At 32.4% G+C, this 14775-nt stretch overlaps 1 protein-coding gene across 8 annotated transcripts in view; it reads left to right on the top strand.

Moving 5' to 3' along the window:
• The window catches only part of LOC145935653 (uncharacterized), a 131921-nt gene that overhangs the window by 30297 nt on the left and 86849 nt on the right, over window positions 1-14775 (top strand). The window contains exon 2 of one of the 8 annotated variants that reach the window (XM_083037153.1): window positions 6039-6079. The exons of the other annotated variants lie outside the window; for them this stretch is intronic. Coding sequence (XP_082893279.1) covers window positions 6053-6079 — 27 coding nt within the window. The 5' untranslated portion in view covers window positions 6039-6052. The remainder of the gene's footprint in view (window positions 1-6038; window positions 6080-14775) is intronic. 8 annotated transcript variants of the gene reach the window in all.

Consider the following 14775-nt stretch of genomic DNA (forward strand, 5'->3'; position numbering starts at 1 on the left):
CGATATATTTCGTTGAATTGATTATATCAAACCGTGTATTTAACTTTGACTAAACCGGGATTGGCAAATTATAAGCCTGACAATTTTTCGAATAATGTATCGCGCGATATACATTCCATTGTATATAATCTGCGCGAAAAAATGGAAAAACTTAATAATTTTAACAATTATAAAGATTATTTTTATAAGATTAAACTGCTACAAGATTGTCAACATTGTATTTTGCGCAAATTCCTAGTTTTCTTTCTGGTAATAATGATTTATTTTTAAAACAAATATATTTCCATTATTTTGTCATAATAATTAATTATTTTTACAATTCTTTTATTTCTCAATCATATATATTAATAAACATAAGCAATAAAATTATTTTTTATAAATTTGTAGGTATGATATAATAACTGTCTTTAATAATTGTTTAATAAGCTGAGTCTTGTAAAAATGATTTTTAGTTGCATTTTTATAAAACTTTATCGTTGGTTAACTCGAGACAAAAGTTTGGAAGTTTGTCTTTCGAAAATTTTCAAACCGTGTCAGATCTGTTGGAAATTGCAACAGATAGTTATTGAAGTAAAATTTGAACATAACTGACACAGCCATATCTTACTTGTCCAATTTTGTCGGCCATTTGTATCGACTTCGGCGTTTCAGATTGAACGATTATATATTAGGTCGAATAGAAAAGCGATACTCAAAAGGTTTGCTCTTACATTATGAAAAATTGATTTTTTCAGCTAACCTTAATGACACGATAAATTTTTGCCTCAGTTTTCAATGTAATTAACTCTATTTATAAACTTGATAAAAAAGACACTTAGTGAATTGATCAAAATTGACTTTACACGTGATATTAAAATCATAATGCGGTGAAAGTGATACATGCTATGTACGTGTGATTCAGTTTTCATATTTGATCTTGCGAACTTTTCTCCAAAAGTGAAAAAGAATAAAAAAAAAAGAAAAAAGAAAAAAAAAAAGTTTTCACCGCGTGTGTTTGTGTGCCGAAAATCGCGACTTCCAAAATAGAAAAAATTTTTTTAGCACGTGGCAGTGGAAACGTTGAAAGGTCTAAAAAAAGAGGCGGAAAAGTTCGCGTGTTCGCGATTCCTTGACGAATGCGATTAGTTGGAAACGATACGCACAACCTCTCATCTGCGCATCACCGCGGGCTGCGCGAAATGTCCACTCCGAGTGTAAGCTAACTACGTTAACCGTTTAAATCCATTATGGTAAAAGTTCCCCCGACCTGCGACGATACTCTCATAGTTCGGACACACGCGAACGTTACACGTTTTGAGAGAGACATAAGCTTGAACAACTTTAATCATTCGCTAAAATACAAGTTTGCTTCTGTACCTTACGTTACACGTAAATAACAGGATATTTTTCTCCTTTATGTTCTAAACTGGATTTGAAGGGCAATTTTCTAGTCAGCTCATCCTTTCGTATTTCCGTATTTTAACTAATTATATAATAACATGCAGGGTGTGTGTGTATGTGTGTGTGTGTGTGCACCTCATGTCTTTGACGTATGTTTAGTTTAAAATCTTTCACTCGTTATACGTTTAAGGGTGAAGCGCGTGATAAGCATTATTAATTAAGCGCATATATATAACCACTCATCGCAATGGTTATACATCTTCGTTTTTTAATCTTAATTAACTATATCCCGTGATTAACGAACCTTATCTCTGTATCTGTATTACAGCTTACAATTAGTATCAAGATCTGGGAAAAGATAAAGTAACGTAATTAAATATCTTCCGGTTAATCTTAATTCAACGTTAATTCAACGTTTAATTAAAGCTGAAGGAATTTCAAAAACAAAGCTTATTGCATCTTTCGATATTTAATTCAATGTTTTTATTTTTTTCTTAAACGATTGACGCACGAGAGAATATTATTCTTTATACTTTAAAATGTTAATTTAAAATATAAAACTACCTACATTAATATACTATACATATATGTATTTTATGACAGCGATATTATCGAAATTTTATGAGAGTTTTAACGGGGAAAACTCACGCCTTATTGCTCTTAAGAGGTAAGAATATCTTCGGTTAGGTGTTGTCAGCAACGCGCTGGATGCTGTCAATGTCGGGGACGTACAGGACGTGACCTGATCGTAATTTTATCGGCTCGTGAATGTAAGCATGATTGGAATTTTAGAACGCTCGGAACCTCGCGGCAATTTTGCGGTTTCCGTTGCGAGAGGAGAGAGAGAGAGACTTGAAAATCCTACTGATTCCGCTGACTCATGGCAAAGCTATCGTTGCAGGATTTTGACCTGTTCTGTATTGGACATCGTCGGCGATCTCTTTGCTCCAAAGATTGCATTATTCGAGGATTATATCTCCATAATAAGCTAACAATAAGATTATAATCTCGATGGTATCACATTACTTTGCATTTTAACGCAATTCACAGTGATACATACTCTATCGATCTTATATTATATTGAACGTATAAGATATATGCCAATTGAAATCAATTCTTAAAAATAAAGATTCATCGAGAACGTATCTAGTAACGAGAATATTTTATCCATCAAATTATATAATTAATTTTCTTTTCTCGTATCTGTAATTCGAGATCCCTAACAGCACAGGTAGATTCTGAGAATGTTCTGAGAATATCGCAAAAGTACATTGTGTACATTCTCAGAACATTCGATATACGTACTACGATATACTGAGTACATACTATAAATGTTCCTATGTCCCACTTATTTTAGTTCGTAGTATATACTGCGAATATCTTTCAGAGTATATCCTTAGTATATCTTTAGCATATCTTTAGTATATCTTTAATATATCTTTAGTATGTTCTACAGAACGTCACCCAGAATGTATATTGTGCATTATTTAGGTCTGTTCTTTTTAGCTAAACTGGTTGTATAATTCAGAGTTTATCTTTTTTTCAAAATATATAAAAAAGATAAACCCTAAACTAGTGTAACCAGTTCAGCTAAAAAGAACAGATCTATTGATTAGGATAAAGATAGGATATTAGGTTATATTTTTTAATTTGTATTCTTTATTAAATATTCCTTCATTAAAAACACACACACACACATACACAGACAATGCAATGCCACGTAAGATTGTACTTTTTTATCGAACTCTGAAATAATCCTAAATTATCGTCGAGAAGAGACTGAGTTGTGAGACCGCTGTAACAGAAACAAAGAAAGACCGATACTGACAATATCGGAAATTACGTTTTTTAAGGTGGCGTTGCTATCAGCGTAAATCAAAAGTACATTCTAAGAATATACATAAAAGTATATTCTGAGAATATATGTAAAAGTATATTCTGACAATATACGAGAAATAATATACTACAAGAGATGTTCTGAAAACATACTGAGAATATATGAGAAATGATATACTATAAGAGATGTTCTGATAATATCCTGAGACTATACGAAAAATGATATACTACAAGAGATATTATAGAGATGTTCTCAATATATTATATACAGTACGTACATTCACAGTATCAGTATAGAATGTTCGTACGATATCATGTGCTGTTAGGGATATTTTACAACTAATTATTTTTAAAACGGCAAACACGAGGGCTTTAGAATTCAGCAACTAAATTGTGCTACGAGAGGATGGTGACAGATCCCGAGGAAACCCTTAGGCACGCATGCATACGGGTTAAGTGGTTTCTATCTCATTACCGTGTAGACTATACGGTCACCCGGTGTTTTCGTAATAAATAGAGATGTTGAATACACAGGCGCGAGGACCTTCGTATCTCAAAGCCAGTACAGTAGGGTTCTATTCAACCTCGACTCACACAGTGGCTAATGGAGGCCGACGAAATACGCTACAATAAAGTCAACGTAGTCGCCGGTCTCTCGAGACGTCTCGCTTTGTACAGGCTTCTTCCTGCTTTTCTCGTATTGTTTAGTGTCACTGGAGCTCCTATTATATAAAGTATTCGACCTTAAGCCTTAAATGCGCCCTAAATTATCGAGGAAATGCGACGTAAAATATTATAGTCGTAATTATTATGCAGGAAAATTATGCATAAATCCATTATCCTTGATTTATTTTCGTTTAAAAGTTTTTTATATAATTAATAATTAATTAGTCTATAATTTATATCCTTATTTTTATTCCTCATTTTTTAAATATTATTTTATATGTAATTCAAATAGATAGGAGAGATAATCAGCTTTTCCTCAAAATTTTAAATATTATTTTATAAAATTTATTTTCAAAATATATTTTCTAGAACGCGATTACGAGTAAACCCTATACAGTACGCGATATGAAACACCATTTCTTGAACTACGTTTATAGCGTATAGTTATATCTGGTGAAGTCAACGTTTATTCATGTTTACGCGGCGATTATAGTCACTATGTTCGATTTTCATGATTACCGCAGCCAGGTGTTGGAATGGTCTTTAACGTCATCGTCAATCGCGCGAGTTGCACGATGATCTACGGGACGGTTTGATGTAAACATCCCGTCGTAAATTAGGGCATCGCTCGACTCCTTGGAAAATATCTCGATCCCCAGGATATTACGTCGGGTATCTACCGTTCGGGAGAAACATCTCTTTTCGACGTCTCGGAAAATATTTGCGCGACATCATTCTGACGGTCTACGGAAAAGTCGCAAACGTGGGAGAATCTTTCCAGAGGCAAATTATTAGATTTTACTTATTTTAAAAATAGGGAAACTTTAAAAGGGGCAACTCAACCGATTAAAAGTCGCAAATGTGATATGAGGAATTTCACTTTTAAATTGTTTTTCAAAGTTTTAGATTTAATATCACAATCAGTAAATGGATAATTTTTACTGATGCGATAAATAATTTCCTAGTCAATTATTGGAATCACATCGTATTGTATAATTTATATTGCACGATGTTTTCCACATATTCTAATTTATATTCTTTTTCAATCTTATTTGCAATACTTGGAAATAGTTTATTGAATATTTAAAGAATTTCCAGCACCTTCGTCATATTAATTAGTGTATATATACGAAATGAGTATCTCGGCATTTTTTGTTCTTCGAAATAAGACATCAGTGAAAAATTTTAAGCCGTTATTCGATCAATATAAAATTTTATTCAGATTGTAAGGCGTGTAATAAAAAATTGTTATCGCGAGTGATGAATTTTCGACAATTATTCACTTCGGTAAACGTATTAAACTAACGAATAACTTGTCAGTTTCTAGATCGATGTAAATACAAATGAACGAAGCCTTCTGTAATGGCCATAAACATCTTTTATAGTCCATTGAGTAGTCTTCGATATAAGCATCTACTTGGAAGCTTAACTATAACTGTTTAAACGGACACAGTTCCTTGCTTTCGATCGGAGAATCCGCACGTCTTTATTCGTTGATAATATCATTCACGCCTATGTATTCGTTTCTTTAAAAAGTTTTATAGATGTTACGATAAAGTGTGATAAAATATCATACTTGTGCATTAAAAATAAATGAGAAAAAAAGTTAAGAAGCGCACGTGTAGAATTATTAATCTTTCCATTTTCTAAGTGTTTGCTAAAAACAAGTTCTCGTAAAAAAAGTTACTGTTCGATATCGATTATTTTTTTTCCAAGAAATTATTCTTTTATTAATTGTTACGTAATGATTATTTATGACATTTTTACATCTTCTTAATAACTGAAATGTACAACAAATAAGAGTCTACACGACGATTTAATGATTGATTAGATTATTATTGGCTGTATCCATTTCCCCATTATTACCAAGTGAGATCGTAGATTACACGATTGCGTTATCATTAAAAGCGTTATATTAATCATTGTCAAATATGATCGGAAAACATTCATTTCCTCTAACGGAGAGGTCTGCGACCCATTAATGTCGCTATCTAAGAGCAGATCGATTTCGGTATGATTTATATTAGATATTTCCGGTGCGTTTTGGGTGCGTGTATGTGTGCGTGCGTGCGTGTACGTGTGTGTGTGTGTGTGTGTGTGTACGTGCGTGCGTGCGTTATTTGTCAAATACTCAGTTGTGAATTCACAAATTTCAGGGGTGCAACCTATCATGCTGTTCTTCAAATGCTTTACTTCTGTAAGTACATGTCATGTGCGAATGAAGTATCAGAGAGAGAAGCACAGCATGCAGTTATATTACATCTCTCTTGCACAAAATTTATGAAAAATTGATCTTTTTGGAGAAAAACACATTTTTCAAACGCACAATCGCACTGGTTTTGCCAAACTACGATTTAGCGCACAAACATACACATATAGACTGTCCTACTTTTATCGCAATAAACGTCTTCGCATCAATCGAACAGTAACTGACAACTTTTCTCTTTAACAAACAAAAATGTGAGAGGCTATATCATTCCTTGTATTCTTTGATAGCCGTCGCTGCCTTCATCTCAGAAAAGTTAGAGAAACTATCTGTTGCCGTTTCGTGAAAGTGCCAATATCCGCTCTCTTGACGAATCACTAATTATAAGACAATTTGAAACGATGCAAATCTCTAATTAATTTCGTAGAAATGATTGAAACTTAGCTTATCATAGCTCCGCCAAGACTGAGCCTAGCTGATGCCATTTAATTAGAGATTCGCGATGTGAAATGTTCTTATCGTGTCTGTGTCAGTTGCGGAAATGCTTACTCATATTCGCGAGAATATTGAGAACGCACAAACATTCTGACTCAACTTGTTCTGTTTACAAATTGCTTCTCATCGCGAATGAATTCTGTGATCATGTGGAATGGCTATATCGGGGAATATTTTTCATAAAGAATGTATGAAAATATTGAGATGCTAATATTTTTAGCAGACGATTGGAAAAAATAAAGAGAAAAACTTTCGCGAATATATCTTTAAAGTTTTAACAGAGCACGGATAAACTCTATATTTTTGAGATTAAGTTTTAAGAGGATTCTATATCTTGATAAATTTTTTTAATCCAAATTTTAATTTTTTTATTTTCTATGTAAAAAGAAAAAGAAAAATAATGGCATTTTAATTAAATAATGGCAAGAGAAATTGCATTAAATCTTCTCTCGTGATATTTAACGAGTATTTTCTTCAAAATGTTAAAATATTTTTAAAATGTAAATATATATTATATATATAATATATGTATATAAAAGAACTTAAAAATAAGCTCTCCTTTATTACAGAAAAAGATTCTAAATTCGTCAAAGTATCTGGCAATAAAATGTCATCCGCTTATTTTGAGACATAAAATTATCGTACAATGTCATATAATATTTATACAATTTATATTTTTATCTCGGGAGAAAAGTTTTAATGAAAGATTATTATTTCATTAACAATGAATTTGAAAATCTCTCTCTTCTAAAATTTCTATCTAGATGCAGGACAGTTTTTCTATGTTTTACATTTTTTGCATAAGTATCTTAAACAGCTTCTTTTTTGTGTCGATGAGGGGAAGAGAGAGAGGAAGGATTTTGTACGGAAAATTATGTGGGAGGAAAATGTTTTTAGGTTGCCCCGGGAAATTAATCAAGGGACGAAATTACTTTCGCTGGCGAGGGTTCCGACATTCCATTTCGCGCGCGAGCATGAGGCATTAGCGTCTGACACACGATAGTGCTATACTACTTGGCCCGCTACTACTAACAGCTGACTCACGTTGCGTCGCGAAATAAATGAGCTTCGAATTCGGGATTGTAGCACCTGCGCGCGTGTCTGGTTTTCAATAAATTTTTTGCCCACGATATCAAAATAAATTAATAAATACCATCAATATCTCCTTCATAAAGAAATAAAATGTATCACTTGTAGCAGAGCGAGAGTACATCCCGGAGTAATTTTTCGTTAATTGACAAAAAAATTGATTAAATATGTAAAACAATATTTTAGTATTCTAGATTTTCTGGGAATAGTTTTCACATTCTTATATTGAACAGTGTAAAATATTCTATTATTCACAAATATATGTCGCACATTCAGTTATTAAAATTGAAACTCAAGTGACAAATATATTAATCGTACATTAATATGGAAATAAAAGTTTTCTCTTCATATTCCGATATTTAATGACAATACATTACGCGAAATATATATTAATATAAAATATTTTATATTCACAATCTGTCTTATCCTTGTAGTCGTTCGATTTTCGCACGTCGCGCGAGAGAAATAACTCCCCGTTGATTATTGATGCTACGTAATAAAATTCCTGATACTATAAAAATAGCGCTTAATGTGGCTACCGCATAAGCACTGACAGGGAAGTGAATTCGTGTCGTGATCCGCCGGTCGTATCTTCCATTTCCAAGAGCATCGAGATACGTGCGCGACCGGATAAGAGTCGGTGTCACGCGAGACAGGTTTCCGAAGAAGAGACAGAAACTTGAGGAGAATTGAAAATCCCCGGTGGCTCCGAAGAGTGGATAATATAAATCTTTATTCCGCGCGAGTACATTTTACAATTATTTAATACATCGTGACTCGATACTATATTACAATTGCTTGAAAAAATGGATGCGAAAAATTCTATTTTTCTTTATTTTTAACGAGGCAAAACGCTTTTTCATTTCTCACAAGAGCGACGCGAGAAATCTCTTTTTCGTTTACAGAGAGAGGAAACGCGCGAAAGTGACACTACGTGTATAGTTCGCAGAGTATGAAAAGAACGGAAGGTGAGAGGAAGCGTTCTCTTTTGTCGAAATCTGAGTGCACGTAGCGTAGCTTTGCGTTTCTCCGGTAACGAAACGAAGGCACCTCGCACAAGACGACGACGGAATAGTATATAAGCTCGATTATCCAGCGCAAACTCGCAACGATTGCAATGCATTCCCGCGCCTTGTATATACATATATATATATATATATATATATATATATATATGTCTACCGAGAGGTAATCATCGTGAATACACGATCGAGATAGAGGTTACACGTGTCGGAATAATGCCAAGTGCTCTTATAGACTCGCGTGCCGATAAGTATGGAAGCTATTCGAGCTGATATGATATATTTCTATCTGCATTTTAATCTCTGCATGCAATTTTTTCAATAATATTTATTTTCAACCTTTTTACAAAAGAAACACTATTATTTGAGAGTTAAATTGCATTTCAAAATTAAAGGTAAAACACACGATAAATATCACACATTGAGTAATATTTGAAATATAATACATATATTGGACGATTATATTGACTATGGGGAAAGTATGCACATATATTGCGTGAACAAAATATAAAATATCAATTTTGACATTTATTCTGCAACTTTAGTCAATACATCTTTATATACAGGGTCATCGAAAAGTATCGGACCCCCCTAATATTTTCAGTAAGAATGCATTTTGGAAAAATGTCCAATAGCAAAGTTGTATGGCTTCAAGCGGGGAGTAAGATGATGACCTTGATTTTGACCTTGACCGTGTCCTTCAAGGTAATTTAAAGGTCAACTTCAAAATTTTAAATGAGAACCCCTATTTTTGATCCCGGATTCCGAAGGAGCGTGAAATTCTACAATTACCTTGAAGGACACGGTCAAGGTCAAAATCAAGGTCATCATCTTACTCCCCGCTTGAAGCCATACAACTTTGCTATTGGACATTTTTCCAAAATGCATTCTGAAAATATTAGGGGGGTCCGATACTTTTCGATGACCCTGTATAAGTACGGTCTGTTATATTGATAATTGTGTTGATAACTGCACTGTATAATTAGCGTTATTGCCCAATATTATTCAGTTTAGTTTACATGAGACCGAATTTATTTAACTGCCTCGTTGTTTGATTTTTTTATTTTCTTGTTTATTAAAAGAGTTTAGATTGTCAACAAAGAGTGATCCTATATACCTACAAATAGATATCGTTTTAAATCCATTCCAAATTATTGCGACTAATATCACGACGTAACTGTGTAATGATAATGTTTACAAATTGCTATAATATGTCAGACGGAAAATATAAAGAAAGGTGTAAATATTCTAGAAAAATCAAAAGGTAAAAGTTTAATTAACTCTCTTTTATATTTACGATGTAATTACGTGAGAAACCTTGTGCATTTTCTTTCTTGATTATCCGTACTAACTTATAAAATTGTAAGATTGCAGATTTATTTGCTCTTATTCATATATACACATATATATATATATATATATATATATATATATATATATATCGCATCTCTATGAAAGGATTCCCAGAACTTTGACCGATTTCGAATATTACACTTAAATGCTTTTCATTTCTATGTTTAGAGAAAAGAAAGTAGCAACTAAAATTTCACAATTAGTCTCTTTAATAGAAAGTAATTCAGAGAGAGAGAAAGAGAATCCTTATTTCTACCTTCGATTATGCGAACTTGAGTTACAAAAGACCAAATTGCGTAATAGAATATATGAGAATCATACGTCATTTAAATTTTTACAATTAAATTAAATATTATAAACTAAAGAGAGTTGGAAAATAATATTTGTGCTTTAAATATTTACGACCTATATTTTACATCTTCAAGAGAGAGAGAGAGAGAGAGAGAGAGAGAGAGAGAGAGAGAGAGAGAGAGAGAGAATCATTAAAATCTTCTTCTGTAAATATTCTTTTGAACTACGACAATCTTTTGTTCAAGAATGTGTATATATACAGGGTGTCCCAGAATGATGGGGACTAAATTCATGCACAGATTCCTGGGATCATTTGGAGACGATTTTTCCTCAGCGAAAATGTCGAGGGAGGTCATTATTTTTTGCATGTTTCCAATTTTTGCCATCGTGTATCTTTGTAACTAAGCCTTAAATTAAAATTCTATTAAAGTAAACTCTACCTGAATTAACTGAAGAATGTGAATTTATTATTATTTTATTTCCACAAGGCTTCGTTTGCGAAAAACCCTTTATTTTCAATCGCTTATAACTCGAAAATTATTGGTGTCTCGACATTTTTGCTGAGGAAAAATCGTCTCCAAATGATCCCAGGAATCTGCACACGAATTTAGTCCCCATCATTCTGGGACACCCTGTATATCCTCGACTCTGAGTAATTACGTGCATCACAGCTCAGAAATAAAGAGCATGGAGCGAAAATAAGGAGAGTCTCATGATCCAAAATAGCGTTTCTACGAGCATAAATGCAAGCATTAGAGTAATAGAGACAGACTCGATCGTAAATTGCCAGTGTAATTTATGGGCGCGTATTCTTGATCGTAAAAGAATTTCAAATAATAGCGCTGCCAGATCTCTGACTGTGTGTGTATGTGTGTGTATTCGCTAGTAATCAATGAGTCGTCTAATGCGAGAGACGGACAAGCAAACACGAGAGTGAACACGTCCCTTATCGTCGAGCGAATCAAGTACTCGAAAACGTCCAAATGTCCTCTGTAAATAAAAAAATACGTGAGATGAGTGCCAAGTGTACGAATGTTCGTAAATTAAACCGACCAGACTTGAACTTTAGTTTTGCTAAAAGCTACGATGCTTCTTTCTTTTTTGTACGATGTATAATGCCAATTCCATGTATACTTTTATCAAAGTACTCACATTAATTTAACTTTACGATATATTTTCCTTTTCTCTTAAATAATGATTTTTAATGATACATATGATAACAAATTTGTATGAGTTAAACAGCTACATCTCGTAAACAAACTGTCAATTTTACAAGTTGTTATAATTTTTTTTTTCACGAAAATTAATGCGATCCGAGGAAAGCGATTGTTTTATTATTAAAATATTTCTTTATTTAAATATTTTAATCTTCCAATTAGTTAGGGGAGATAATAACAGTTCTGTAATATTTCTGTTAACTTGTCTTTGTCTTGTCATGTTATAGAACGATCGCGCGTCTTATTTCCTCATTTATCTTCCCTCTATTTTGACCTGTAATCGAATAATCGCATTTGTACATAACTATCGCGTACATCGATCCGGTACATAAAAGAGTCTCGAGTTTAATATCCGTTGTGACAAAAGCTAAGGTACACGTCTCTTCTTTTCCGCCTACGCTTTGATTTTCCTCTCTCATAACAAATGAGTTGTTATATAGACCAGAAGTCTTGAGCTTCAATCCAAGTCAGAAACTATTTGAAACAGAATATTTGTTATGTTATGTTCGACTGCTTTATTGTGAAAATTTAGAATTATACGAGATAGTATTTTTTTATATACTAGATATTATTTCTCTCTTACAACATATACCTGCTTCAAAATATATCAGATGAAAACAACTATTTAAATGTTTAGCTAAATTTAATTACGATGGGAATATGTGGTTCTTTTAACGATTTTGTGGATTGAGATAATATCACGAAAATGACAAGATTTCGAAGAGTGAGTAGCTTTCGAAATTCTGTGTGATGGTTTTTCTCGTTAAAATTAGAAAAGACAATCTGAGATGGAGGATCTATAGCTAAAAAGAAATGCGTATCTAGTGCACTTCACATATCCGCTTTGATGTATATATTGTGTCGAAAAATGCTGTAGTTCTGTGTGCGAATGACATCTTCCAAATTTATAGTCTATTTCGGTCAATTGTCAAGTGATGTGCAAGCGGCACATTGCTTTTTTACGCTGAATGTTACCAATTTTCGAGCACTTCATCTTCATTCTCCTATTATTTTAATGAATCGAGGTGATCAAACAAATCTACATTTTAATGTATAATTATTACATTTTAATGTATAATTTATATGTATATCTAAAATATATAATATATATTCGCGAAATTCTCCCTCTTCATTATCTCTAGATAAAAATAAAAGATGATTAGGATTTATTGTTAGCAGTACGATGCACAACGGGGAAATTGCAGTACACAACATTGATTTGTTGAATACAAGTGTATCCAAATTATTAATGCAGCATCCAAAATAATTAAAATTTAAAAAAATGATAATTTTGGGCAATTAAATTTTTTTCTTTGTTCTTTAAATAGATACTTAATAAATAAACTCATATAACTCTTTAAAAGAATTTCTTAAATGTAAATTTTTACCAACTATGATAAATAAAAATCTAATTCTCATGTAAATAATTTAAATAATAGATCTTAATGTCGAAATATTTTATTTATACATTTCTATTTATATTTATACATTTATATCGCATTATATTAATTATATAAATATCTTAAATGTTTAAAAAAAATGAAAATATTTTTTTATGCGTTATATTGCATGATGATGAAGAAATGAATTATCACAAAGGTAAACGAACAATTAATTTTACAAATAACAAATAAATTATAAATTCTCACCCCACGATTGTTCGCTAATGTCTCCTCGAGTCTCCTTCTTCTTGTCCGTTCTTTGTTGCTCCTTTGTGGCACTCACACGGCACTCACTCGCAAAAACGTGATTAATTATGATTACACTAATCAGCAGAATATAGATGAATTCGCGGCACACACTTTTGCATGGCATTTTCGCTATATTAAACACTAAATTCTAAAATGACAATATTTTAACATTGATAATACATGGAGTGAACTTATCTGTTCGAGTTTCATGTGAAATCGTGAACAAGGCTATTTATTATATCTAACTTTTATAATAAATATATATATATATTTATGATGTCAACAAATCCCATCACATAGTTTTGACTCGTAATTCATTTTATTGCGACGAGAAAACAACATGAGAACTATGGTCGTATAAAGGAATTCGTAACAATGCTGTTTCTGTTGTTGAATAATATACATTCGCATTTTAATGTAAGTGGATAAAATATATACATATTAAAATAAAAGATAAATATTCATTGAATGTAAAAATTAAAAATATACCGTTGCTTTGTCGCGCGTCAGATTTCGATCAAATAAATCGCTCGTTTTAACAAATCGTCGGTGTACAAACGTGCAAGTTTTGCTATGTGTTTGATAATAATTGTAGCTAAATACGTATTAATCAAACGCAATTTGTTAAAAAACAAAAATTTCTAAAATGATAAAATCCTTTAGCATTGATAATATGATGATACATGCGGAGCGATCTATCCGTTCGAATTTCGACAATGATTACAAAGTCACTATTATATACCTAGCTTTTTTAATACACATATTCAATATTTCGAAATGTCAACAAATGTCAACAAACCTCACCACATATTTTTGACACGTTATTTATTTTATTGCGACGAGAAAACAACGACGTGAAAATAGTCGTAAAAAAGAATTCCTCGCAACGATGCTATCTCTGTTGTTGAATAATATACATACGTTCGTATTATCATGTAAGTGAATACAATATTATACATACTAAAATAAAAGATAAACATTCGTAGAATGTAATATTTTAAGAATATTCCGTCGCATGTCGCGCTTCAGATTTCGATCAAATAAATCGCTCTCGTCGTTTTAACATCGATGCTCAAATTTTATTATTAATTGCGCGCGTATTTGATAATAATAATTGTAGCTAAATACGTATTTAATCAAACGCGTTTTGTTAAAGAAGGAAAAATTCTAAAATGATAATACTTTTTAGCATCGATAATACGACGATACGCGGAGCGATCCTACCTGTTCGAGTTTTGACAGGCGAATGACGACAAAGCCGCGGTCACGGTCGCGCTATTGTAAATAATAGCGCACTAAATAATACAACGCGAGAAGCGAGCGCCGAAAATTATGGTGGGGTTTGTGTGTGTTGGGATTCGAATATTGAATACATTATAAAAGCTAACAATATAATGGTGGCGTCATTATCATTGGCAAGTCGAAACTCGACCGGATAGAAACGCTCCGTATCGTCGTATTGTCAATGCTAAAGAATTGTCATTTTAGAATTTTTCGATCGTTAAAAAAAAACACGTTTAATTAATACA

The sequence above is a fragment of the Prenolepis imparis genome, unplaced genomic scaffold, assembly GCF_030444845.1.
Source record: "Prenolepis imparis isolate NDT839.2.m4 unplaced genomic scaffold, iyPreImpa1.0 SCAF_4, whole genome shotgun sequence".
In the NCBI taxonomy this organism is placed as follows: Eukaryota; Metazoa; Arthropoda; class Insecta; order Hymenoptera; family Formicidae; genus Prenolepis; species Prenolepis imparis.